At 42.4% G+C, this 26190-nt stretch overlaps 3 protein-coding genes and 1 long non-coding RNA gene across 8 annotated transcripts in view; 3 read left to right on the forward strand and 1 right to left on the reverse strand.

Annotated features, from left to right (window-relative positions):
* Positions 1-10348, forward strand: part of hoxa3a (homeobox A3a) — a 42453-nt gene extending 32105 nt beyond the window's left edge. For 3 of the 5 annotated variants that reach the window (XM_082522056.1, XM_082522055.1, XM_082522057.1), the window contains 3 exons: positions 1648-1708; positions 5534-6116; positions 8618-10348. In XM_082522056.1, the coding sequence (XP_082378182.1) occupies positions 5651-6116; positions 8618-9411 (1260 nt within the window). In that variant the 5' untranslated portion in view covers positions 1648-1708; positions 5534-5650 and the 3' untranslated portion in view covers positions 9412-10348. Of the gene's footprint in view, positions 1-1647; positions 1709-3503; positions 3679-3720; positions 3969-5533; positions 6117-8617 lie in introns of those variants that run through there. The other 2 variants (XM_082522058.1, XM_082522059.1) reach the window with 2 other exon arrangements.
* Positions 9812-19199, reverse strand: LOC309699176. The gene is made up of 2 exons (XR_014274266.1): positions 19080-19199; positions 9812-10895 (listed from the first exon to the last, which is right to left on the reverse strand). It is a non-coding gene; the product is annotated as an uncharacterized lncRNA (long non-coding RNA).
* On the forward strand, positions 10885-15998 carry LOC309699169 (homeobox protein Hox-A2a). The gene is made up of 2 exons (XM_082522060.1): positions 10885-14323; positions 14945-15998. The coding sequence occupies exons 1-2, from the start codon at positions 13960-13962 to the stop codon at positions 15655-15657; spliced, it is 1077 nt and encodes a 358-aa protein (XP_082378186.1). The 5' UTR covers positions 10885-13959; the 3' UTR covers positions 15658-15998.
* Positions 19200-19485: 286 nt separating the features above from the next.
* Positions 19486-20940, forward strand: hoxa1a (homeobox A1a; the record flags this gene model as incomplete). The annotated part of the gene is made up of 2 exons (XM_082522061.1): positions 19486-20178; positions 20574-20940. Exons 1-2 carry the CDS (start codon positions 19568-19570, stop codon positions 20938-20940), a joined length of 978 nt encoding a protein of 325 aa, XP_082378187.1. The 5' UTR covers positions 19486-19567.
* Between the last annotated feature and the right edge of the window lie 5250 nt (positions 20941-26190).

Below are 26190 nucleotides of genomic sequence, written 5' to 3' on the forward strand. Positions count from 1 at the left end.
TATGGCACTGGGAAGAAAACCGGAGCCCCGGTCTGGCCATATGATGCAGATTATATGCGGGTTACCCCCACTTTCCGCGAGGGGAGTCCTGGCTTTGTAGTTTGTTTATCCAGGGAGGAAAAAAGAAAGTAGAGGCAGTCTGAGAGAAAGAGGATTCCGGGTTTGTGGATGTATTCTGCTGTCACGGACGGATATGTTTTTCCACGCGGACGGAGTCAGAGCTCGAGCTTTGGGAGGATGGATTTTATTTTGAGGTATTTCCGCTGATTGTTCATTACTGTCGTGAGTTATTGCTGCGCGAGGCAGAGGTCAGTAACAAAGGGTCCAGGGCTTCTTCTTTTTTTTATTTGCAGGGAGATCAAATTGACACATATCAAGAAGCTTCATTTATGTATTAATATCTCAGTTATCACAGCTAACAGAGCGAAGCAAATACCTTAGACCAGAGCGATTTATACAGATTGTATGCATAACCATTTAAGGATTTGTCTGGGTCATTAAGGTTGAGACATTGTTCCAGTTTATGCTTGTTTGCCCAACGCTGTGATAAATGCAGCTTAAATTTCAGTCCAAAACTTTAAACAGAAGCGCGAAAAAAAAAGGGGGGGGGGGGGAGATTTCAGTATTAATTGCTGCTTTAACAGCGTGAGCTATACCATTTGGATTAAGAGGCCTGTGTTAATAAAGCAGCCATTTAAATATCGGCTTCCAAGCAAAAGCTAAATAAATAAATAATAATAGTCAAAGCGCTCGGCACCTCTGTAAAACAAAACATCTCGTTGCTTTACGTTTTTGTGCGTAAATCATACATCAAAATGAGATCCGTGAAAGAAAGAAAAAAGTATAGGAAAGCGGTGGGGTTGTGTCGCTCCGCCAGGGAAACGAGGATATAATGGAAGACGGAGTGCCATCCAGGACCGGGCGGCCGCTCTGAGGTCACGGCGCTCCTGCTTGATTTATGGGCGCGGGGACTTGGGGAAGATGGTGCGCCAGAGCTAATGACTATTCGATCCATTTGTGGAGAAATTGCTTGCCGGCCAGCAGGGAAACAACAAATGCGTTATTTGCATATAGGCCAATTTTTATGTTATTATGATTTTGTGCTGATAACCAGCCGTTTGTGGCTGTAACGCTGTTTGACCACGAAGAATATCAGAATTTGGCCTTTTACTTTCTGTTTTCTATTTTGTGTATTTGTTTTTCATAGACTGACGTTGTCTGTGTGTAAGTCTGTGTTTTTATGTTAAAATGAATTAAAATTGACTGCTTCCTTTAAACTGTAAAGATATCTTTACTTGACTAAAAATAGTTTGTTTAAAAAAAACAAAAAAAAAAACCGTCTCATTGGATCTTGCAGTTTAATCAAATAATCCCAAATAAAAGATGACTTAATTTCATTTGTTCTTTTTTATTTATTTATTTTTAAAGATTTATGTTTGACTTTAATTTTTTAAGTCATGACGCGCGGGCCTAAACAACGCACGCATAACAACAATTGCCTTATTATTTATAATTACATTCGATCTTAACAGTATATTGGAGCCCTGGATTTAAAATAAAACCCACACTAATTTAATTTACAAAATCGTTGAAATGTTGGATCATTCTCCGAGAAAATGTTAATATTTGTTCTACTCCTCGTTGCAGAATTCCAGCTTAGTAAATTCTGGCCAACGCACGGTCTCCCAGACACCTTGAACTGCCTTCGGTAAGTCCATATATCTTTATTGATTTGTGTTATGAATGCTTGATGGTGATATCCTTATTCAATTTCTAATAAGCACCACACACGCCCACCGAAGCACTCGCAGGGATAGAGAAGCAGCCTATGGCTTGTACATTTCCTTGTAGCAGCAATATGACCAGCCCGAGAGCAATAATTCCTTCTCTTCCACTTGTCTTTGTGGTGCAATTTGTCACTATAAAAGTGACGAGAGGAATCGCAGCTCTTGGAGCGGTGCCTTACTCATTTCAAAAACCACTTTCTGTGAAAGCCATCTGCTTCTAGCTGCCACAGTTTACAGAACTGAAGTTTTTGAAAATATTTTTTTCTTTTATCAAAATTCCTTTCTTTCTTTTTCCTCTTTTCTTTTTCCTTCCCACATTTTGCGCCTTATTATGTCCGGCAGTATACGAGCCCCGCTGACTTTTAACCCTCTCCTCAGGGCCACATTAAAGAGAAAGTCGAATCAGCATTTTAGCACAACACAAAGAAGTAAATAATTATACAGACTGGCTACTTTTGGTTGGGGGGGCAAAAAAAGCGCAGTTAGCTTAAAAAACCCTCACATGTGAATTTTTGGGTCCCACTCAACCTCCCACGCCGTCCGTGTGTTCTACAGTTTCTAATTGTGTCACTGAATTTTGTCCCAGAGCCTGAAACCAGCAGAGAAGCTGCAGCTCTGGACGTGTTTACAGCCCGGGGAAGCTGAGAGGACATAAATCTACTTTTCTCAGGCTTTCTTTTTGGCTGCAAAAGACAGCATTAATATGCTGAGGGATTCCCCCTGCTGCCGCTCTCTTCTCCCCTGGTCCTCGCTGCATGTCCTCCACTTTGCCTTTTGGTGATGAAACTTGTGCCCATTTTTCACACCATGCTACTGGAGGGGGTTGATATAAATCGAATACAGCTTTGATCAGCCATGCTTTCATAAATCTCAGCTATTTGAAAGCACAACTATATGTACAGATATTTGTGTGTGCGTGTGTGAGAGCGTCTCGGCGTGTGCGCAGTATTTCGGTGTATTTCGGTATTTATTTTATTCTCGTGTTAAAAAGCCATAAAGGGCGTACCTGGCGCAGAAAATGAAAACGCACTGTTGTCTCCTTTTTTTTCGCCAAAATGTGCAGAAATGCGGGTTAATGATTAAGCCGTGGATAGAAGCCCTTTATGTCCCATGGAAATGGAAATGCAGCATGGTCGGGGCCTGATTATTCCTTTGTATTCCAGCTCTCTCTCTCTCTCTCTCTCTCTCCCCCCATCTCATTCACTGGGTTCATAATTCCACTGCAGGCCACGGAGTACATAATAACAGAAAAGATTTAAAACACTTTAGGGAAGGACTGTGCTATTTTTGTAGAGATATAAATATATATATATGTATATATTTTTTCTTCTAGACGCACTACCTCATTTGGTTGGGGGAGGAGGAGAGGCAACCACTTGATTTGAACAGGCTTTCCAAGGCGCTACTTCATTTGCATAATTTTTCTTGTCTATGGTGACGCTCTGGTTCGGGGCAGTTCACTGGTGACTGCATGGTACTAGTGAAGGATCACATACACCAGCATAGCCTTGGCCGACTTTAATATTGCTATGAAGCCCTGGTCATAGCTCTATAGCAGGACGATACATTCAATCTTGGGGCCAGATAAGTCTTATCTCGTTGACCCGACAGCTCACGCCTGCTTTCGTAATCTCGGTTTACCCGTCCACGTCGAGTAGGAAAAAAGGAAAAGAGGAAAAAAAGGGGGCTTCTCTTGGCTCTTCCTTTTTTTTTTTTTTTTTTTGTTGTTGTGGCTGCTAATGCTCGGTGTATGGCAGGGCGCAGTCTGCTACCGCTGCTTCACCCAGTCAGCCCTGTCTTTAAACTTTTCTCTGGATTACTGCTTTGATCGATTTCGTCGCTGAATGAGAAAATATTGCTTGGTGCTCTGCATTCGTCGTAAGAGGATAAGGTAAGCAGGCCAGGAATAGGCTCCCTCGGTTGTAAATGGCTGAGTTTGTATGTCGCGCGGTGATTTATCACCGTATGACTTAGATCTCGGTTCAGGAAGAGTTCACACACACACACACAGTCAGGCGGCCGGATTTCTCCAGCGTGGAGCGGAGGGGCTGCGCAGAGAGCTCAAGTCTGTCTTTTGTCTCTCTTTTCTCTGCCGTTTATGACTATCGCAATGGTTCGCCTGGAGATACACACCACAGAGTTTCGTGATATATTTTCCCGGTCATCACGAGTGCAGACACGGTGAAGACACGTCCTTTCAGTCTGCGGTTTAACAGCGCTGAGGGCATTTTGAAACTGATTTGCTTTTTGTTATTGTATGCAGAACGGCACAGGCCAGAATTGCTCGACATTTACATTTTCCGTGTGCTCATTTTATGATGATGCATCGCATAGTTATGTGTCTGCTTCGGGGCTATGGATTATGAAACATGCAAGAGGGCTTCCTTTTTGTTTTAAACCCTGTTTTTAAATCATTTTTATTGCCCGGGTAACTTTTGCTATCAGACATAAAACAACCCGACTCATCAGTTAAAATCTCAACTGTGTTAAATGCAATATATATATATATATATATATATATATATATATATATATATATATATATATATATATATATATATAATTTAATGTATTTATTTGCTTTATTCAAACGATGTATAATGGCTAAATCTATAGAATCTACAGAGTAGACAGCAAATGCGAAAATGAATGGGAATATTTTATTTCTACTGAAAATCATTAGCTTTATAATAATAATAATAATAATAATAATAATAATAATAATAGCTGTTCAATCCACTGTCTCATTGTTAATGTCCCATTAATGTCCCATTATAAAAAGATTTCCCCCAAAAGAGCAGTGATGTTTGTCTATCATAGTTTATAGTCTCTCCCCGAGGTTACCTACATGAATTATGGTGCTCCAGCAGCAGCCTCTAGCTGTACCATCCCCGGGTTTCTGTCTGCTTAATACTTGCTTTGTTAGGGCTTGGCTGCTCACCGGGCCGCTCATTCCGAGCGGGCAGTCCCGGCTCACTGACCCCCCCGCCCTCATATATCACCGCGACCGGCCGCCGCTCAGACAGCGACAGCAGCCATTATTATGGGCCTACTATGGAACAAAGTTCAAACCATGGGCATGGAGATGCACGGACGCCGGCCGGTTTTTCAGGTTTCCTCTGGGCCTTTACAGTTTTTCTACTATTATGAGGAAACGTAGAAAAAAAAAAAGGGGGGGGGGGATAAAAAAAAGAGACAGACTATGTGGCAAGCTCAGGGATATTTTATTCTCTTAAAAATTATGAATTTTTTCTAAAAGTAAAAAATAAAAGGTTGAAGGTTTGTGGATCCGACGGTATGTTTTTCACTCGCTATACAGGAAATTAGATACACCGTTGACAGCCCTGTTGGTAGAATAACAGTGTAAAAGAAATATTATTTTCCTGTGTGGTAACCCTCTAACAAGCTATTTCCACAGCGCATTTCTCCATAAGGCCTACTCTAACTATATTCTGCTTCACTGTTAGTTAGAATCAAATATTTTAAAACGCCACCCGTCGTCTTTTCGCGTTTCTAAATGATTTGACAGTCTGAAATGCTTTTAAAATGGTTTTATGTTCGCCACAGATGGTAATACAAGGTTAGTGCGTGCCTCTGTGCCCCGTGTAAGCCATAAGGTAAACGGTAATAGTCCACAGAATTGTTGGCCCTATCTTGCCTCCATAGTCTCCTGTGTCAGGGCTGCATTGAAAAGTAAGATGGATCGCCACCATTTCTTCTCCTCACAGTGCTTCTTGTAACCCTAGGTTCACCCAAGGAGGCCATTGGCGGAGAGGCGTCACGTGACCACGGGGTGCCAATGTTATTCTACAAGGGTGTCAAGACCCTGTCAGTTTCTGAAATAAATATTGGGAAACGGCGAGATGCAAAAGGCAACCTACTACGACAGCTCCGCAATTTACAGTGGCTACCCATATCAAAGCGCAAATGGCTTCAGTTATGATGCCAATCAGGTCCAATATCCCCGGGCCTCTCATGTGGAAAGTGAGTACCATCGACCTGCCTGCTCCCTGCAGTCTCCTGACGGCTCCGTGGCTTTGCAAAAGCCCGGGGAGATGGCGGAGAGCTGCGACAGGACCACAGCCATTCAGGCGGCGCAGTCCAAGGTTCATCCCGAAAGCAATCAACCGCAGGTGCCGGTATCAGGCCCACCCCCTCCCTCACAGTCCCCCGGTGCTATCAGCCAAAACACAAGCAACGGATCCAACCAACCAGTCAGTGCCAAGAACGACTCCCCGACCTCTACCGCTCGCAGCAAGCAGATCTTCCCCTGGATGAAGGAATCCCGTCAGAACACCAAGCAGAAACCCACCAGTAGCTCCAGTTCAGGTACTCACTGCATTAACATGACTGCTCCTCTAATATCCACACTCTTTGTTGGTCTGCAACCAGAAAGTTGCTCAAGTTTGGTTTAGAGAGGATGCAATGCACAAGGGGGTGAGCAGGTAAGGGCTTACGAGGAAAGGGGGGTGGGCCCACAACAGAACAATACTTCCCCTGGGAAGGTCACAATGGTGTGTTTTCTGCATCGGGGACAGGAAGTTGTTAAATGTTTTAAATCATTAATAATCAGTGTGTCATTGAATTACATTGCTATTGCTGTAATGTATAATTACCATAATCCCACACATACCCTTTACTATTACATTTATTTATTCTACACTGCAGTTGTAGTGAAGTGCAGTGTAAACTGACAGACTGGCTACACTGCATCCTGGTCAAAATCTGTAAGGATTGTTACAAATTATTTGCGCAATATGACGTTTTAGACTGCGGAAAAACTGTATGCCACATTAACAGTAGATATCACCATTTGTTGTCTCTTTTGCCCTGCAGCTGACCTGTCCCTACTGTAAACACACCTCTCCTCTGATCTCATAATGGTCCTGGACAGACAACAAATACACACAACAGTTGTTTCAGTTTGTCCTGCTGTTTTGATTAGCGAAAAACTCTGTGGGTCAGTGTGCATGTGTGGGAGATGGTCCGTATTTACTTAGAGGAAAGCTAAACATTTCGAAATGCACATCTTCCCACGAACTTCTTATTTTGTAAATTCAGTGGCTATATGCTTTAATTTCGGTGTGCAGGTTATAGTGCACTAATAGAAGCAAAGGCGCGTGGCTCATGAGTATCAGGAGAGGTGTTTTTTTTGTGTGTTTTTTATCAAGTCCCAACCCTTTACGCACGTTCATGCACGCAAGGTAGAACCTGCTGTTTTGGCGCCAGGGAAATTCGGGGTCAGGGGTTCTGAGTTTAGCTCTGGGTAGTCAACTCTTCTTCCTTTCTGTAAAAATAAATGGGTAATAATCTAATGACATTCCAGGATCTTACCAAGTGCAATCGCTGAACTGCAAGGCAGTGTGGCGCTTTTCATTAAGTTTAGTTATTTCAAGTGCACCAAAGGTTTTTTTTAATTTGTTTTCAGCATCACATAGCCGATTTATGGAAACCCTTGATGCACGTTCAAGGTTTATAAGAACGGCAAATCTTATTATTGAGATCTCATTGTCAAGATGAAGACACTGTAGTGGTTTGAAGAGTCTTATTTTTACTTCCATAACGAAGAGTTAATTTCAGAATTGCTTTCAAAGACCTTTTGCGAGCTGGAGGATTTTCTTAATAAATTAAGCAGCAGTCTTCAGTTAATGCGTAATGTTCATAACTTTGTTACGCTGTTAAGAAGTCTTCATGACGTATACAACATATAAAAGCCCAGGCTTTATGAACAACTTTGGAAAGTCCTTTACATTTTACGCATATACTAATTCCAGAAACTTCTTTGTTCACTGGACAACTCAGGCCGGATCGGGTGGATCAGGGCTCTGTTTTTTTTTTTTTTTTTTAGTTAAAATGCAAAGCAGACTGGTTTCAGCCTGAATTGTGCTTGGTAGGGTGCGTTAATGAGTTCGAAGAACGCCCAGTATTTATCATGAAAATTATTTATACGCACCTGTTACTCACGTAGGAAAGATGCATAGTGCTTGACACATACGTTACAGTTAGGATCTTGCATGACCTAAACTAAGTGGCCTTTTGACAATCAAGTCGTCAAAAAAGTAAAACTAAACCGATCCGGTAATAATCGTGTGATTCTAAGGCATTACGTCAAATCCACGTGATCACTTATTTCTCATCCATAACATAACACAATGGACCAGATTATGTCATCCTGCATTGCTATTACTTTAGATTTGGGCGAAAGGCAGTGATAGTTATTAAATGTTGGCCGCCTGCCATAACAGTAAGTAGACTAGCACCTTGCAATTCTGCAGCCAAGATCCAGCCTCTTAAGCTTATCAGTGAGGGCAAGGCGAACTGTTTTATATACACCCTGAGGAATACATAATGCTTGTGTTTGCATTATGTGTGAGCTACCCTGCAACTGTGGGGGGAAATTAGGGTCAAGATGTTTTAGTAGTAAACCTGAGGTTACCTGATTCCATATCAGATACTGAGCCATTATTGTCCAGTTGCACTTTTATTTTTGGAAGTCTGTGAAGCTGTGCATGTAACTAGCTAGCTCATGGAGCCTTGATGATAACTCCTGTGATTTGCCATAGGGGAATGGGTTTATTAGAAATATTGAGATGTTTGGAACATACGCACATACGCACGTTATTAGTGTTAGTGATCATTATGATACATATTTAAGTGGGCAAACTTATTTAGTAAACTCCCCAGTCAACACCACCGCCCCCTCCTGATCACAGAGTTTACTAACAGCTATGTGTTGTCACATGATGTCGCCTTCACTCTCCTGTCTTTGCCTCTGTACCTCTCTCTGTATAACGAATTACTGACTGACATCCTCTCCTTCATCCTGACAGTGGAGAGTTGCCCCGGAGACAAAAGCCCTCCGGGGTCAGCAGCATCAAAGAGGGCCCGGACAGCTTACACTAGCGCTCAGCTTGTGGAATTGGAGAAGGAGTTCCACTTTAACCGGTACCTCTGCAGACCCCGGAGGGTAGAGATGGCGAACCTGCTCAACCTCACAGAGAGACAGATCAAAATCTGGTTCCAGAACCGCAGGATGAAATACAAGAAGGATCAGAAAGGCGTCGGAATGATGCCTTCTCCCGGTGGACAGTCCCCGCGCAGTCCCGTGGGCCCAGCTTCTGGTGCTGGCGGTGTGGGAGGCGGATACCTCAACTCTATGCATTCTCTCGTAAACAGTGTTCCATATGAATCCCAGTCGCCGAATTCTTACAGTAAACCTCATCAAAACGCATATGGTATGCCTACGTCATACCCCCCTCCTTTAAACAACTCCCTCAACAACTGCCCGCCCTCCCAGAAGAGGTATCCCGGGAACGACTCTGCCACGCCCGAGTATGACGCGCATCCCCTCCAAGGCAATGGCAGTTACGGGACTCACATGCAAGGCAGCCCTGTTTATGTCGGCGGAGGTTACATCGACTCAATGCCCAGTTCTGGGGCCTCTGTTTTCGGTCTGGCCCACCTTACGCACCCACCGTCCGCAAACATGGAGTATAATGGAGCAATCACAATGGGTCACAGTCAGCATCACGGAGTGTGTGATCCAACACCGACGTACACAGACCTAACGCCGCACTACTCTCAGGGAAGAATCCAGGAAGCGCCCAAACTGACGCATCTGTAGCAGTGGCGCTGCCTGGATCACTCCGCCCATTGTCTTATCCACCTCCAGACATATTACTGCTTTGTTTATGCGCCTCCTCACGGCTCCCACAATCTCTCTACTTTTGTTTATGTTCCCTATAGTTTTTTCCCCTTTTTAATTTTTTTGGTGTGTGAAGTAGCGTAGGAAAAATAATCACGACTTGCTTGAATTTGCTCGTGTCATTGTCTCACAGAGACCTTTATCTGGGCTGTACGCGGGAGGGGAGGGAGGGGGGCGCAGTATATGCATAGACTTATTTAATCTTTTTTAAATGTTTTCTAATCAAAAACTCAAACAGGGTATTATGAACACATGTTATCAATTTTCAATGTGAATTTGTCCGTCCTCTTATTTATCCGCAATTGAAGAATTATGTTTCTCTCTCTCTCTCTCTTTTTTTTTTGTTGCATTTTGCATTTTGTTGCACTTATGTGTAAGCGTCCTTCAAGAGCCACGAGTTGGAATTAAGAGGGAAAATACGTTTTCAAAAGCAAGGGTCATAAGCTTACAGGCAACCCCTCCCCCTTGCTTGTGTTTTGTTCCATTTTTTGGACTTTCTAATGTTATTTATTTTGTTTGGTGTGAAAGATGAAAGAGTCCTTTAGTATTATTTGACACCCCCTCCATCTTTGTGTGGGTAGAAGGTTGGTGGAAAATTTGCGTCTCGGCCCTTTTTCAGCCCATACATGTTAGTCTGTATTAGCTCCTCAGCAGCAGAAAACCCATGTTCCTGTTAGAGGCTATGTTTCCATTTTTTTCTTCTTCGAAGGAGGTGTTTTATTTTTCTCAGCGAATGTAAAAGTCAATCAGTCATGCAATAAGGGTGGAAAAGAAGGACATATTACGTTAGCTGTTTCTTTATTGAAGTAATAAGAAACAAACTTTTTTTTCGATGTCATACATTCCATGCTGCTCCAGTTAGAACAAATAAATAAAAGAATTGAAATATACCGAAAGCATAGCCTTCGATTTTAATTTAGACTTGGCAGAAGCATTGCACACGATCACAAATCACGAAGTGGACTAAAAAGTATAAATACACATCTTTAGGTTTCTCTGCAATAAAATGGAGGTGAAAAAAAAATCGAATCAGTTTCCAAATATATAGTCAGGCAAATAGACGTAAAAGAAAAGAAACAAAAATGTTTTAACAATAATAAATCATAGAGTAGCCTATCACACATATAAAGTGGCAATATATTTCTATTTTTTCATACAACATAACGTGGAATATTGGCCATAAATATTATCCAATAACATGCAGGCAAATATTGGCAGATATAGTAAAAATGCGTAATAAACGATGCATTCTTTTTTGTTTTATTTTATTTTATTTTATTTTATTTTCCTCCCCTTCACTTGATTCGAGGTGAAGAAAACTCCAGGGTGGCCCTCTCCCCTCCTCTCATCTGCGTGGGCACATCCATAATAATAAAAATGTCACCGGGGCCCTTCTGGAGAATCTGCAAGAAGACAACAAGCTAAATGAGAAATCGTTTAAAAAATAATCCGCTGATATTTTCAGTCAGTCAAATGCGGTCAGAGAGGATATAGTCTGAACTAGAATCATAACGCGGCTTATTGGTCTCATTATTCTACAGATTTGCAGATGCCAGAGTGGTAAAGCCAGCTCGGTACGAAGCAGCTCCGTTGTGAAGATGGCTACAACAAAAGGAATTATCAATTTAAAAGGTTTTTTTTTTCAAAGACAGGACATTATATTCTTTTTTTTACTTTTATAAAATTAAAAAGGTGCTACAAGAATTATTGTTAGTATTATCATTTTAATATCTGTCCTAGAATCTTTGCAGGCATTTTCAGTATTTATAAATTTCCAGTATACAACAGAGACACAGCTGGAGCTAAAAGACTACACTTTGGGTGTGCAATTAACTAAATGTGGACAGTGTATACATCATTATGTTTAACATGCTCCTTTTATTTCGAAACCAATGTTTACAAGCCTACTTTTTTCTACACTTGCTACATTATTTGCTCTCTTTAATTTTGCACTAAATAATAATAATAATAATAATTATTATTATTATAATTTCAGGCCAAACTGATTGATTTAAGTGGGCATGAACATTACTGGCCCTGACATATGGCTAGCAGGCAAAACTAGAACAATTGAACCATGGTGTGTCACTGCAAAAAAAAAAAAAGCTGATGGATTGAGTATTTCTGCATCCAACACAGCCACACACACAGAGACATCCACGCACACGCGTGCACGCGCTTTAACAACAAGGCAAAGATTTAACCCATAGGTAGCACGCTGATATAGTTTTAAGTGAAAGAGAAGACTTGGGCATCTTACATCCGTGGGAAAGTGGTTCTAAATCAGTCCTGCTATAAAGATAAGTGTGTAGGACAGGCTGGGGTCCACTAAAATGCAGCCACCCACTCCTTTTCTTTCACACAAAGCCTGTGCGTAATTCCCCCGAAAAAAGTCATCCGTCTTTGCTCCTAGCAACTCCGTCCGTCACCCCGCTTTCTCAGATGCTACTTAAACGAAAAGTGAATGTAGTTTAAAACGCATTGAGAATTCAAAGATAAAAGCCAGGTGAACACGCTGCTTCGCCCTACTCACCGCTGGCGCGTTACCGCCTCCTCATAAAAAAGGAAATGGTGGCATCTCGTGTAGCTGGATTCGTATTTATCTTTAAAAATATCCCTCCAGCGACAGCTAGACTATGTCTGTGAACAGAAACTGGTTCTAATCTGAGGGGCCAGTGTTTCTCACCGGCTTCCTGCCTGCATTTGATCCGGCAGAGAGTTAGAAGCCTTAAATGTGTTGTGAGGGCACCGAGCTGTCAGACCTTTTGGCGAGTAAGATTGATCGCGCGCAGGCTTCCAGGACTCTTTGTTTGGTATATAAGCAACAAACTGAGAGAAGCCTACCACTTCTCTTCTTCCATCTCCTACATACCGAGCCACTTTTTTAAAAATGAAAATATGGTATGTGCTGCCTAACGAAAAAAATATCTCAAACATGGTTTTCACAGATTATTCTGGAAGAGGCATGAAACCAAACACGGCGGGGAAGGGCAATTCAATAACATTTCCATCCGCATAATAACGCTGCAAATGGATTCGTTGTAAGTGGTCGATTGTAACTGTGTTTGCTTCATTGCAATTTCAGGTAGAAATGATAATGGGAATACAATGAGAGGCTTTCTCAGCACTGTAACCAGTGCCCTTCCAGTAAATCCAGGCTTAGCCTGTGGAGTGGCTTCCTGCTTAATATGAAAAAGGAACCGTTTCAAAGATGTGCAAAGGCAGTAATTATGGTAGATTTTAGTTATCGAAAATTGTGACCAACACCAACAATGATAATAAAAGAAAAAGCTCCTGTGGGTTTACTATAATATTTGTTAGTAGCTGCACGTACACGGGCGTGCATGACCTCGTTATAATACCTTTTTGTGGAATAAACGAAACTGCCATGTGCCTTAATATCATATCTGTCAAGTCAGCATAAAAAGCCTATAATAGTAATAATAATAATCATAATAATAACAAAAATAACACTGTTTGCGAGCGCATATGCATAACACATGCCTGTGTGTCCCTGCGCAAATTTCTGCACAATAGCTGTAAATGTTCAACCACTGTTATGGGTTGGTGAAATGGTCTGAACGTGCCATCTGTCAGTATTAACTTTATGGATGGGCCTTTTTATTGCAGCACATGCCAGCGGATGCACTGCATATGTCATTATTATGAAACCTTTAAAGAATCACATTCATCCTGGTGTCCAAACTCACCTCACAGTGAACAGACTTCATTGTTGTGGTTTGTTTCTGTCGAGAAATCTCAAAATCAGTTTTGAGCGTTTCATTTTTTTTTCCACCTCTGAAGGCTGACTCTTGATTGTATGAATAGCTGGGCTACTGGCGTGAAGTGTGTGTGTGTGTGTGTGTGTGTGTGTGTGTGTGTGTGTGTGTGTGTGTGTGTGTGTGTGTGTGTGTGTGTGTGTGTGTGCGGTGTGTGGTGGGGGCGTTCTCCACTGACATCCTCAAACAATACGAGAAAGACGAGAAAGAGGAGTGCACGAATCCGCGCACCCAGGCTGTGCTCTTTCCCTGTAATAGTGAGCGCGTCAGCCATTCTTAAAAAACACATTTTGTAGCTTAGTGGAGTGGACTGCAGGGCGAGAGGAGGATAAACTCAGCAGACAAAGATGTAAATATAAACAGTCGTCCCCCCCAGCTGAGCGAGGCGTTCTTCACCAGAGTTTTGGATCAATCAGGCAGACAGTGGCTTCTTTTGATTAAACCCCAAATTGTCATTGGGCAGAGGTAATCATGTGACAGGCAATTCGGTCCAATTTCAACCTTGTCTCCATGAATTCAATAGTTTAATAGCAGCTCGGTCCCCATACGGCCGTAATCAGTGAAATAGAAAAAAAAACACCACAAGGAGATTTTTTTTGATGATTTTTTTAATTTTTCGTCATCACTGAGCTGCAATATTTTTTAAGAAATACGCGTGCAAACTTTCCTCGGCTCTCAGGGAGAGGAGATGAATTACGAATTCGAGCGAGAGAGCGGTTTTATCAATAGTCAGCCGTCGCTTGCTGAGTGCCTGACATCTTTCCCCCCTGTCGCTGATTCATTTCAAAGTTCATCAATCAAGAGCTCGACGCTTTCACGCCCGACACTGATTCCTCCTCCCTTTGAGCAGACCATTCCCAGCCTCAACCCGGGCAGCCATCCGCGGCATGGCCGGCCTAGACACAGCCCCGACGGATGTAGCCCGCTGCCTACCGCCTCCTTACCCCCGGAGTACCCATGGATGCGGGAGAAGAAAGCCTCCAAGAGGAACCACCTGCCGACTTCCACTGCTACTACCATCTCCAACGGACCCGTGTGCTTCTCTCCGAAAGGTGGGTTATTTCAAAGCAGAAAGAGCTGCTGTGATCTATCTTCACTCTCTGGTGCTAAATTGAAGACCTGCAAAGGCCCTTCCTCAAAACAACAAATAGGCTTTAAGTCGGTTCATTGTGGCAGATTTATGGTTGTTGCTTTGCAGTTATTGTGTGTGAAGCAATAAAAGGAAGCGAAAAAAAGTTTGGGTAAAGTTTGGTGATGTAAGATGATTTATTCCCCTAGCCGAGGCAGAGTTTTGATGTGTGACAGTAATGAAGAGTGATGGAGTGCCTTTGCCGAGGAGGGCAGCTGGAGCATTCATTAGTATCCCACACCAGCCTGGACCTCACTGCTTCTAAAGTGCACTGAGTTTAGTTCACGCTCACGCTGAGCCTTATTTTATCTATAAAACAATCTGATGAAGATCTTTACAGAGCGACGATTTTTTTTTAGGGGGGTGGTGAAGGCTGTATAAGTTTGGTTCAGTATAGCTCCAGCGGCCATTTTGCTGCAGCGTGCTGTGAGCCACTCTCTGGTGGACTGTGATAGCCATAACGTTAGATTTATGAGCAGCAGGGTTATGTAACTGCTGGGTCCTGCGTTTTTAATCCCATGCTACTGTGCCGCTTATTTTCTAGGCTCGCCTGAGATCGTGGAGAGCGGTGGGGGAGGAGGGGGCTCCCGTCGGCTGAGAACAGCGTACACTAACACACAGCTTCTGGAGCTGGAGAAGGAGTTCCACTTCAACAAGTATCTGTGCCGGCCCAGGAGGGTGGAAATAGCGGCCCTGCTGGACCTGACCGAGAGGCAGGTTAAAGTCTGGTTCCAAAACCGACGCATGAAGCACAAGCGGCAGACCCAGAGCAAGGAGAACCACAACGGGGACGGCAAGGGGCTGAGCGCCGAGGACGGCATTCACAGCGAGGAAGAGGACGAGGCCCCCCAGTACGAGCAGAGCGGGGCCCTACTGGAAAGAGATACCTGCTCCTTTCAAAACAACACACAGCAGCTCCACAATGGAGAGTCGATGAGCTTTGCTGCTGCGCCGCTGAACAGCAATGACAAAAATCTGAAACATTTTCCCAACCCGTCACCCACTGTTCCGGGCTGCATGTCAACAATGGGCCCCGGCTCGGCATCTGGCCCGGACAATGGCGACAGTCCCCCGGCCCTGGATGTTTCTTTACACGATTTTCAACCTTTCTCCTCGGATTCCTGCCTGCAGCTCTCCGATGCAGCCTCGCCGAGCTTGTCAGAGTCTCTGGACAGCCCCGTGGACATTTCTACGGACAGTTTCTATTTTTTCTCGGAGTCTCTAACTACAATCGACTTGCAGCATCTGAACTATTAACTAGAATCAATCAAATAACCCTTTTCCCTTCTTTCTTTCGGGACAATAAATATCAGGCTACAACAACATTAACCCCGATGTTATTTGTATATTCGGCACATTTATTCTGTTGATATTTGACTTGACGATTAATACAAGGTAAGGATGAGATTAAATCACTGAAGCAGCTTAAACGTGGCTTGTAATTACCATAACAACTTGTTCTCTTGGAATGGAAATTATGAGTGTTTGTGAATAATTATACAATATTAGGCCTATGGAACCTGGTCCTTTTTATTTTTGTATAGCTTCCAATGTCTTGGATATTTTTGTTAGAATACAATTAACTTGCTACAATCTTCTTTTTTCTGGTGTTTGAGTGATTTATTATCCATTTTCCAGACTTTCCTTTTTTTTCTTTTTCTTTTTGCTTGAATTATTCATGTAGAAAAATATACAAAATAAAAATAATTTTTAAGAAGTAGGACATGGAGAGATAGAGACGTTATGCAAATTTAACAACAGGTTGGCAATGAATATAAATAGGCTAGACTTCGAAGTGTCGTTGAAGGCACACACGGTGTAATTTTTTTTCCCTAGGACTAAAATTTCTTTGAAAAGTTTGCCGAACCATAAAAAAATTAAATCAGTTTCCTGAAATCTTAAAACTTTGGAGGTTACACTTTTTATTAAATCAAATGATGTATAATTGTACACAAACTGAAAAGAAAAACACTGAAAAATTGCAGCATTTCTTTAAATCTTTTGGATAATTCGCATTTACACTTAAACATAAAAAGATGGTTTTACACTGTTTGATTAAGCACCAACACGGATTTTTTTTTATTTTCTCCTTCAAACTATTTTGCAGAGAGAGAGAGTGGGAGAGGGGGGAAAAGCAGCAAATATGGCAACACGAATCTAGGCATGACAGAGCTCTTAACATTGTATGCATGTTGCAGGCAAATACGCGAGCCATGTTTGCCTTCAGGAGCTCATAAATCACTCCGTGGCATGAATGAGACGGACATTAAGGAGACCAATTGTGGCGTAATGTGCACAAATAAAACCCCACTTACATTTTCATATGGGACTCCCCAATTCCTGGGCTAAAAGGGGCTGATTCTCTGCATGCGTTTGGTAATAATTCATTTTTATAGCTTGTTTAAACACGGCTCTGGCTCGGCGACAGCAGCAGCGGTAGCAGCCTGCTCAGGTTATGAGTCGCACACTTTCCCTCGTGTGTTAAAAGTAGACTAAACTCAAAACAGACTACTCGTGGACTAAATGCGATTCACCAGATAAATAATTACCAGTAAGAGCCTGCTTGCTGCATTGAACAGAGTCGGCCATCACGGCGTACTTTATTAAGAAAGTATCTGTACTTTGGGGGGAATTTTACAATCACTTTTGCACTTGTTTTAAAGGGCTTATAAAGTGTCTTGTTGTGCTGTATTGCACCTGATTTCACTTTGGGAAACACTTATGAGCTCAACTAAAAAAAAAGTTATAGTCCACTTAAACAGGTTTATCTGCAACATGCTTAAAAAGAAAGAAGGAAAGAAGGGAAAGCCGCATAGGCAGCCTGCCTGCACGGATCGATCCAGAAACTCATCTACACGCGCGACATTCAGAGGCTCCAACGTTTATCGAATAATCTGGAAGCCATAAGCAGCTCATTGACTGGCTGGACATTAGTCTTACTGAGCAAGTGGTCTGTGTTTGAGTTTAAGGAGGAGGAGAGGAGGGGATGTATGGGTAAAAGCGGGGGCAGATCTTGCACTCCTGCACTCTGACTAACCACAGGGCCAGTTTAACCAAATCATTCCAAGAGAGCGCGCCTTGTCTGCGCACATGCGTTCACACACAAAGAGCCAAGAAAGCTCCGAGGCCTGGCGAAGTTTCCATAATCAGGCAAGGCAAGATCCACTGCGCCCACTCACTACTTTTTCACAGGCAGCTGGGAAGACGGAGGAAAGGGAGGGGAGTGATGGGTGGAGGGTATTGACCCTACTCCCCCCTCCCTCCAACTGGTGGGAAGTTTGCACCTCTTATCTTTTAAACACTTTGAAGTATCATCGTTATGCGATTACCGGTATGCATTTCTATTTCATTTGCCATACTAGTGGTAGAAGCATCCGCATCATTTACTTGTGTTAAAATTCACAATATCAGACTACAGTCAAATTCTTAACTAGAACAACTTCAGTGAATGAACACCTCCAAAAAAGTAATTATGTGGTATTGCTGCATAACATCTCACATTATTGCACGATCCTTATTATTAACAACGAGTAAGCATCATCTGAATGATGTGCTTGTCCACGTGGGGCGCCTTTACACACTGTTGTATTATTTAATTAAAAGTGAGGCGTAAACAGTGGGCTCTAGTAGTCCCCTCTGACATGTAGTGGAGTCAAAGCAGCGCAAAGAATTGTAAATAATTGATACAGTGACAAAAACACCAGCTGTCTTTGATCCATAACCACCGCTGCGTAAAGTGTTCCCTGGAATGTATAGCGATGAAATATCTCCAAGAATACGATCATATATTTTCTCCAGAGGTTAAAAACATTTGGAGATTTCGAGTGCATGACCACATGCGACCTTTGGGGGCGCTCATCCCTCCGTGTGAGCCTCTCTCACTCGCTCCCTCCCTCCCTTCTTCCCGCTTCATTCCTTTTGCTTCCTCAGTGAGAGGTTGGGCATCTGCTGCCGCTGCCGCCAGTCTCCCACGCACAAGCTCTACCCCTTCTCAACGCCGCTTGTCGTGGGCATTAATTTCGCCAACAGCTTTATTTGATGAACTTAACAGGATAATCAGCCCACACTTGCACCTCGGGCTATGTGGATGCATTAGCTCCACGACTGGCCTGGCGTTATGAGATCATTTGATCACTATACATGCATAATGAATACATGTGGGAGTGAAATCAGGGTGGATAGCAGACCCTATGACCGGAGCAGAGGGTGGAAAGAAATTAATACCACATCATCTTAATGTTCTATGTGTTGTCTTGTCGCTTCATCACCTGTGACCTCCCGGCAAAGCGAGCAGTCATATACGTCTAATGCGACCTTGATGGGGAAACAAAGTTGTGCAAAATAAAAAGGCGGTCTGTGACGGGAGATACGTTTTCTGTCTTTTGCTACCCTTCACCGTCACTCTGTAACAATATTTTTCTCAATGTTCACGCATGAAGTGAAACATTTCGCAAGGGAATGTGACATTAATAGCCCATAGATAGCCCGTGGCAGTGACACGCACCCATCCATCCACCCATCCATCCAACTAGAAGATAATGACACCGTTATACACATGAAATCGTAACTGTTATGCGCACGTGTCACCACACACACACACACACACACACACACACACACACACACACACACACACACACACACACACCTATTCTCGTCTCTGTTCCAAAAATACCTACCTGAGGTCAGAGTGCTAGGTCGTCCTCATGGCGAGGGTGCAGAGGGACAAACGTTAATCTCCCTCTGTGGTCGTGGAAGAGCGCACAGTGGAGCTTAGAAGAAACAGTTTTAACAGTGGCCCCGCTCTTCATGCGACCCCGAAGCTGTCCACCGCTGTCTGCCTCGCAGCTCATTGTTTGCTCGGCCAATACATTAGTGGCGACGCGCGTCACCTTGATCGACGAGTGCTTGGAATTTAAATAGCCCCTCAAACACCAATCTGTCACCAGCTAAAGGGATAAGGACAAGTACCTCACTGGCTGACCCGGGCCCACGTGACAGAACCCGTTCATTGATATCGGCCCGTGCGACCCCCTCCCTTCTCTGATAAGACCTAGTATAGGTAAAGATTGGCACGGTCACTCGGGGTAAGAGGGGAGAAAGGAAGACATCAGGGGGTTGTCTGTGCAGAGGACGGTCCCTCGTTCCGGTTAGAAAAAATGCTACAATGAGCAGTTTCTTAGACTACACGGTGATGAGCGGGGAAGGTGGCTCATGCACTGTTAGGGCTTTTCACTCGGACCACGGGATTACAACTTTCCAGTCGTGCGGGGCCACTGTTAACAACTGCGGGGTGGATGACCATTTCATGGTGAGCAGAGCTTCTCCTGACTGCGTCTCTCACCAGACGGGGTCGTACCAATCTAATGCCAGCTCTCTAAGTCTCCCCTATGGGGCCCACCCGGCCTGCAGCTCTAACTATGGACCCCAAAGTTTCTGCACTACATATAACCACCATGCCCTCGCCCAGGAAGTAGACACCGCAGCTGCGTTCCCTCAGTGCGGCCCACTGATGTACTCTGGTAACATTTCCTCCTCCATGGTTTCTCAGCATCGCCATGGTTACAGTGCCGCCCCCCTGGGTCAACTGCAGTATAGCCACACTGCCTACAGCGGCGGGCACGAGCAAGCGCCCCCTTATCCAGGGTGTTCAAATCCGCTGTCACCTCTGCATGCAGCTCATCTGGAGGCTTGCTGTTCACCTCTGTCTGAGGGCGCATCGTCTGCACAGACTTTTGACTGGATGAAAGTTAAGAGGAATCCACCAAAAACAGGTTGGTGCCAAGTAGCCTATAGTGGGTGAAAGTGCGGATGCACAAAAATGCTGTCTTATAAATGATCCAAAATCTTTAAACTGGGAAGTTTTTCAAAAAATAAAATAAGCACACGAAACACTAATATATGAACTTAACTTTTAATGTAGTACTTTAGATCCTTTCACTTTAACGTAATCCATCTGTGTGATAACACATGTGTTGTATAATATTTGAATCTCTTCTAAGGCCCTTGTTGGATGTTTTTTCGAGTAGCTAATGCTATTTGGCTCGTACCTAAAAGTTGAGCCTTGTTGCACAGACACAGTATAGTCTCAAGGCATATGTGTACTCTGATCAGAGAAGAAAAAAACCCTCTTCTTCAGAGTTACAGTGATTTGTTTTCCTCTTTGCAGGGAGGTCTGGTGAGTATGGCTATGCTGGTCAGCCGAATACGGTCCGGACCAACTTCACAACCAAACAGCTGACGGAACTAGAGAAGGAATTCCACTTCAACAAGTACCTGACCCGGGCGCGCCGTGTAGAAATTGCAGCCGCGCTGCAACTCAATGAGACTCAGGTGAAAATTTGGTTCCAGAACCGGAGGATGAAGCAAAAAAAGCGAGAGAAAGAAGGGCTGTTGCCAGCCAAACTTACATCCTCGGACAGCAGTCAGGAGAAAATGGACGATGCAGCATCCGAGAAATCTATCTCAGCTCCATCTACTCCTTCTCCCACATCCTCCACTGTGTCTTCCACGGGGCCTGATCCTTTCGCCTCCAACTGAGGGTCAAGTGACCCCTTTACTTCTATGGGTCAAGGCGGCCTGTGTATACCAAATTCCATACAAGTGTATCAAAGGCAAAAATTTGTTAATGGATGAAAGTTGTGCCCATACATGATGTGAACAATGCACTATTGGGGAACTCACGGACCACTTCTGGACCATATTCGTTTTATATTGTGTGTTGTGTTTGCAAGATCTATAGCCTTGCCGCCCTGTGCATTGGTTAAATTCTGTCCATTCGCTTTTGAAATTGCAATTCGCCAAAATTATGCTGTGCAAGGGACACTCAGCGCCATCTTTAAGTCTGCCTCTGAAGAGGCAAGTGTCACAAATCTGCACTCACAAATACCTCAGATTTGCCAAACTTGTGCACCTCAGCCAGTCTGATTGCACCGGATGCCATCAATTAGGCATCACACAATCAACGAGATAACCTCGGTTATCAAATCGTTAATGAGTACACTGTTCCAGTAGCCACTTAAACACTGTCTCTTCTGTGTTTCAGGTCTGTGTGTGTCAACTGTTTGTCTGTTGCGTGAGGTTTGCATGATGCGTAATGCTTTCATGTATTATTGAGGAGCTGAGTTTTATCAGTTGCAGAATCAGTCATTTTATGGCTTTGTACGTTTGAAGCTTTAACCTGCTAGCTGTTAAATCGAGTGAAGCACACAACTGTTTGGTCCAAAGAGACGTTTACGGGTCAATCATGTGTATTAAAGTGCGTTTACCTCTAAAGTTTTTTTTTCCTATGTGTCATTTCTAAGGGGGAGAGTGTGCTGCAGACTTTCGATTCGTTGTCATATCAAATGCTAGGGTTAAAATTTTCCTAAACCCAGCAGACAGAAAAGCAAACCTATGTTCATTTCCAACCCCTGAGAAGCTGCACGCGTCTGCTTGACTCAACCCCAAAGTCTCTAAATGTATGCAGCCATGCGCGCCACTGTCCCCGGGGTAAAGATTTACTGGCATAAGAAAGGCATGTTTATCCAGGGCAAAGATGAGAGCGAGGACGTCAGCGTCATCTGTGATGACAACCTTATCGAGCACTTGGCTTATTGAAGGGACAAAAAGAAACTATTGATTAAAACATCGAGGTTACGGTATTGACAAGCATGGTGCCCCCGCTGGTCCTGTCACCCCCCCACCACCACCACAAGTTACACGGCGGTGTCATCATCCCCACCTGATGACAAGCCGAACTGTGACAACTTGCAGCATCGCATGTCATAATTGTGTGTGCACAACACTGCTTTGACCAGAGTATTTATATTTCAAGCTTATGTCAGCTGTCAGAGGAAGAGAGAGACAGGCTCATCTTATTTAAAAATATGCTATTTGGTCATTTGAGTTTTAATCTGATATCGATTATGTTGCTTTGGAAAATAAACTCACGCTATGAGTGCAATAAACGACCCGTGCAATGATGCATTTTAAGTGGGAGCAAAACTGGATGCATTTTTTTTAAACTGCTCTATTCAAGCTAACCTATATCCCCATTTTCAAACTAAAAGAGGGTTCTTTTGGTTCTTTTGTTGTTTTAATTCCTGGTGTGCACGATGCGAGGCCATCGTACCATAAAAGGGCAAAGAAGCGCCAAAAGAGCCATGATTAATGAGCAACATTCTCCTTTACCTTCGGATCCACCTGCGGGAGCTGCTATATTTGAGCTGCGGGGACCTGCTGAGGCAGCAGCGCAGACTACTCTGTCCAATTCAGCCCTAACAAACACGGAGAAGGAGCGTAAGTTATGTGGACAATCTGTCTTTTATTCGTCTATTTATTGTCGGCAGGCGGTGCGTCGCGTTTTCCTACAGAGGACAAAGGATGTTTTGTGTAAAACCTAACAAGGTTATTTTGGTAACTACAGGTACCCTCATTTTGCTTTTCGAGAAGTTGTTTCGGTATAAATAATCCGTACACAGACTTGTTGCTCGGGGCCTGCTTTGGAGACCAGTGTAATCGAGAACAGAAGGGCTGGAGGGAAAATGTCGAACCTCTGGAAATATTCATTTTATTTTTATTATCAAAAAAAAAAAAATAGATTTACCAAAACCGCATACAAGCGTTCAGTATTCATTTAAATGAACGCTAATGACAGCCCCCCCCCCCCCCCCCTTTCCAGGATTTTAACTGGAGATCGCAAAGAAACATATAACACTAAATTAAAAAGTAGTTAGTTACAGTGCCTTATTATGCGCGCAATTCTGCTTTTTTGTTAAATGGCTTAAGCGAACACATTTTTAAAAATAAATATTTTATTATTGATACTGAGAAGGTTTAGAGGAAAAGGTCGAATCACTAAACAAATAATATTTCTGATCTACTATTTATAAGATAGAAATACACATTTCAATTGCAATTTATGAAACACCAAAACTTGTAACGGACTTTAGATTAATGTATTATTTACCTTAAATTAATTTTCTTTCTTTATTCACTATGTGTTCCAAAATATTACGAATGTACGGAGGGTTTTAATAAGTATGTCTAATGTCGTTTAGTTGCCGTTTTTAAAAGCTATCTTACTCAGATTTTCCACGGTGATTCTTTACGTTTGACCTCCATTTATTTTACCTAAAAATATTTTTGTTTTGGGTGAAAAGTGTGACTTTAGTGCTAAAATTAGTTTATGTTGTAAGTTAATGGTGAAGAAACTTTACTTTTTATATACTTTTTGTCTTACGCAATTTACCTCCATGTCGTCACTGAAAGAAAAGTATCTATGTTAAAGCAGACCTTTAAATCCCTTCAAGGACCCTTGGGTGTCCCTGGACCCCAGTTTTTAGGTTCTCTGAAGCTCCCTATACGACCCCGTGCGCTCTAGAAGCCATGCAGAGTGGGGGGAAACACTGGAAAAAAAGGGTCAATCCTCGGTCACGGTTTGACTTTTGTTGTCACAGCACCACCCAAAGCTAAACAACAGTTTACTGGGTAAACAAGCACCTTAACAATGCATTCACAGTTCAACTACGACGGCCTGTTTGACCAAAACACTTTCAGACTCCGTGTTAAACTGTTAAAAAAAATGACCTCAGCGCAGTGAGATAGAGCGATTTCACTGGTCCGACCGTCAGAATCCAGCACTGCGCGGCTGATGTTTCCCATTAAGGACCTGAGATAAACACGTGGACGATGACAGATGTTTAACTCAAACCATTAGGGCTTTGGTGCGGATGACTAAAGGTTTAAAGCTTATGACTTAACAAACTGATGCAGGAATTGGATTCCTATTCCTATTAAGTGACTGAAACAGACGTCTTGTATGCGACCAAGCATATTTGTGCCAGTATACTGAGTTAATTACAGCATTTTTTTTTTTTTAGCTTTTCAAATAACAGTAGAAACAAAAATAAGTTTGAATTTCAACTGAAATATCTGGCGTGTCTTCCTAACTACATAAACGCAAATTTTAAATTTATTTTTGTGAAAACTGCGAAGCAAACAAAAAATAAATAAGTAAATAAATAAAAATAAATGTAAACGAATACGAAGAGGCACTTGGGAAATACTATCATTGCAAAACATAATCCACCAATTGTGAAAAAGATTAACTTATTTTATAATTAAATTAAACCATAACATTTAAAAAAGAGATAGAATAATAGAATAATAAAATGTTATTAATATCAGCTCAAACATTCACCAATATTTAAATTTAAAGTGAATTTGGAAAACAATGAAGAAGCCCTCCAAAGTCTACATAAGCAAGAAATGATAAACTTCTAAAGCAAACTGCATGACAACAATAATAATAAAGTGTCTACGTTTTTATTCAGTTTCAAATCAAAGTAAAATTAATTATTTTACTATATTTTAACCGAATTAAAATATTTGAAAGATATTTTTCTATTTTATTTTGAAATATGCATTTTTTCTGTTTTGTTTACGTTTTCTTCTCTCACTAACAATAACTGTATTAATGGCCTTCTACTGCAGCATATTGAGAGCGATTCTTAATTAGTGATTAGTGTGTATTTTAGACTGTTTCGGCAACCAATTAAACACTTCGGATTTTTTAAAAATGTTTTACATTTTTACACTGTAAATAAATTATGAAACAGACCATTTCTAAAAGGTGATTTAGTTTAAAGGCTCAAGTACACTGCCTGGTGGTGACTGACAAATACTTTTGAAATACTTGTTGAAGCTTTCACTTTACATTATATTGTTGCATAAAAAATAATTTGTGGCGGTGTCTTTCCTCCTGCATGATTTATGAGAGCCAAAAGAGAAGCAGTTGATGAAAAAAGACCCACAGGCTACAAACCTGAGAACAAACAAATCTGTACGTCTATACACACATCCGCCTGGAAACACAGTACCGCATATAAGAAATCTAAATGTGACAGTTTGAAAGCATTAAGGAATGATTTTGCACGTGCAAGCACACACACACACACACACACACACACACACACACACACACACACACACACACACACACACACACACACACACACACATATGCAAACACAAACGAAAGATGGAAATATAACTCCAAAGATTGCATCTCTACTTAGTCTTAATCTTAAAAGACTATTAATTTATGATAAACCTGATAAAATCGGGAAAATAGAGGGATGGGGTTTCAAAATAAGCACACTATAGAAAGTTCAAAATCTGGGTCATTACACCATCCATTGCAAATTTTAATTGGACACTGATATAAAAATTTGTTGCTCAAAACCTTTGTAATTAAGTTCCATTCCTCCAGTGTGTCAGAGAAACTGCTGAGTAGCCTATGCAAATACAAGGTGAAGGCAGATAACTGCAGAAATAATTGTCATGTCCTCACACTCTGCAAAGTTCATTTCATCTTCACATTTTTACAATGTGTGTGTGTGTGTGTGTGTGTGTGTGTGTGTGTGCGTGTGCGTATATGTGTGTGAGTGAGAGTGGGTGTATGTGGTTGTGCACCTGCATGCACACATCAAATACATTATAGAATCAGGAAATTAAAAAGAGTAAACATCAGCTAGGCATTGCAAACAATGATGCGGGGATATGACCACAAACAGTAATATTCTTTTCAAGGTCAGTGAAGATGACTGCAGAGCTTTACATATGAATGAAATAAGCAGACTGTGCTATTACATATTCAAGCAAGTTTGTCGAGTTTGTTTATGGTCAGCTGTGGATAAACACACAAACACACACACAGGGCACAACAGAGTAAAAAACAAATGAAGCAGAGAGCCTCTCTCAGACATAAAGTGTTGGAAACCCAGAGAGACTGAGAGACAGAGAGAC

Source organism: Aulonocara stuartgranti (genome assembly GCF_965226115.1).
Source record: "Aulonocara stuartgranti genome assembly, chromosome: 22".
NCBI lineage: Eukaryota > Metazoa > Chordata > Actinopteri > Cichliformes > Cichlidae > Aulonocara > Aulonocara stuartgranti.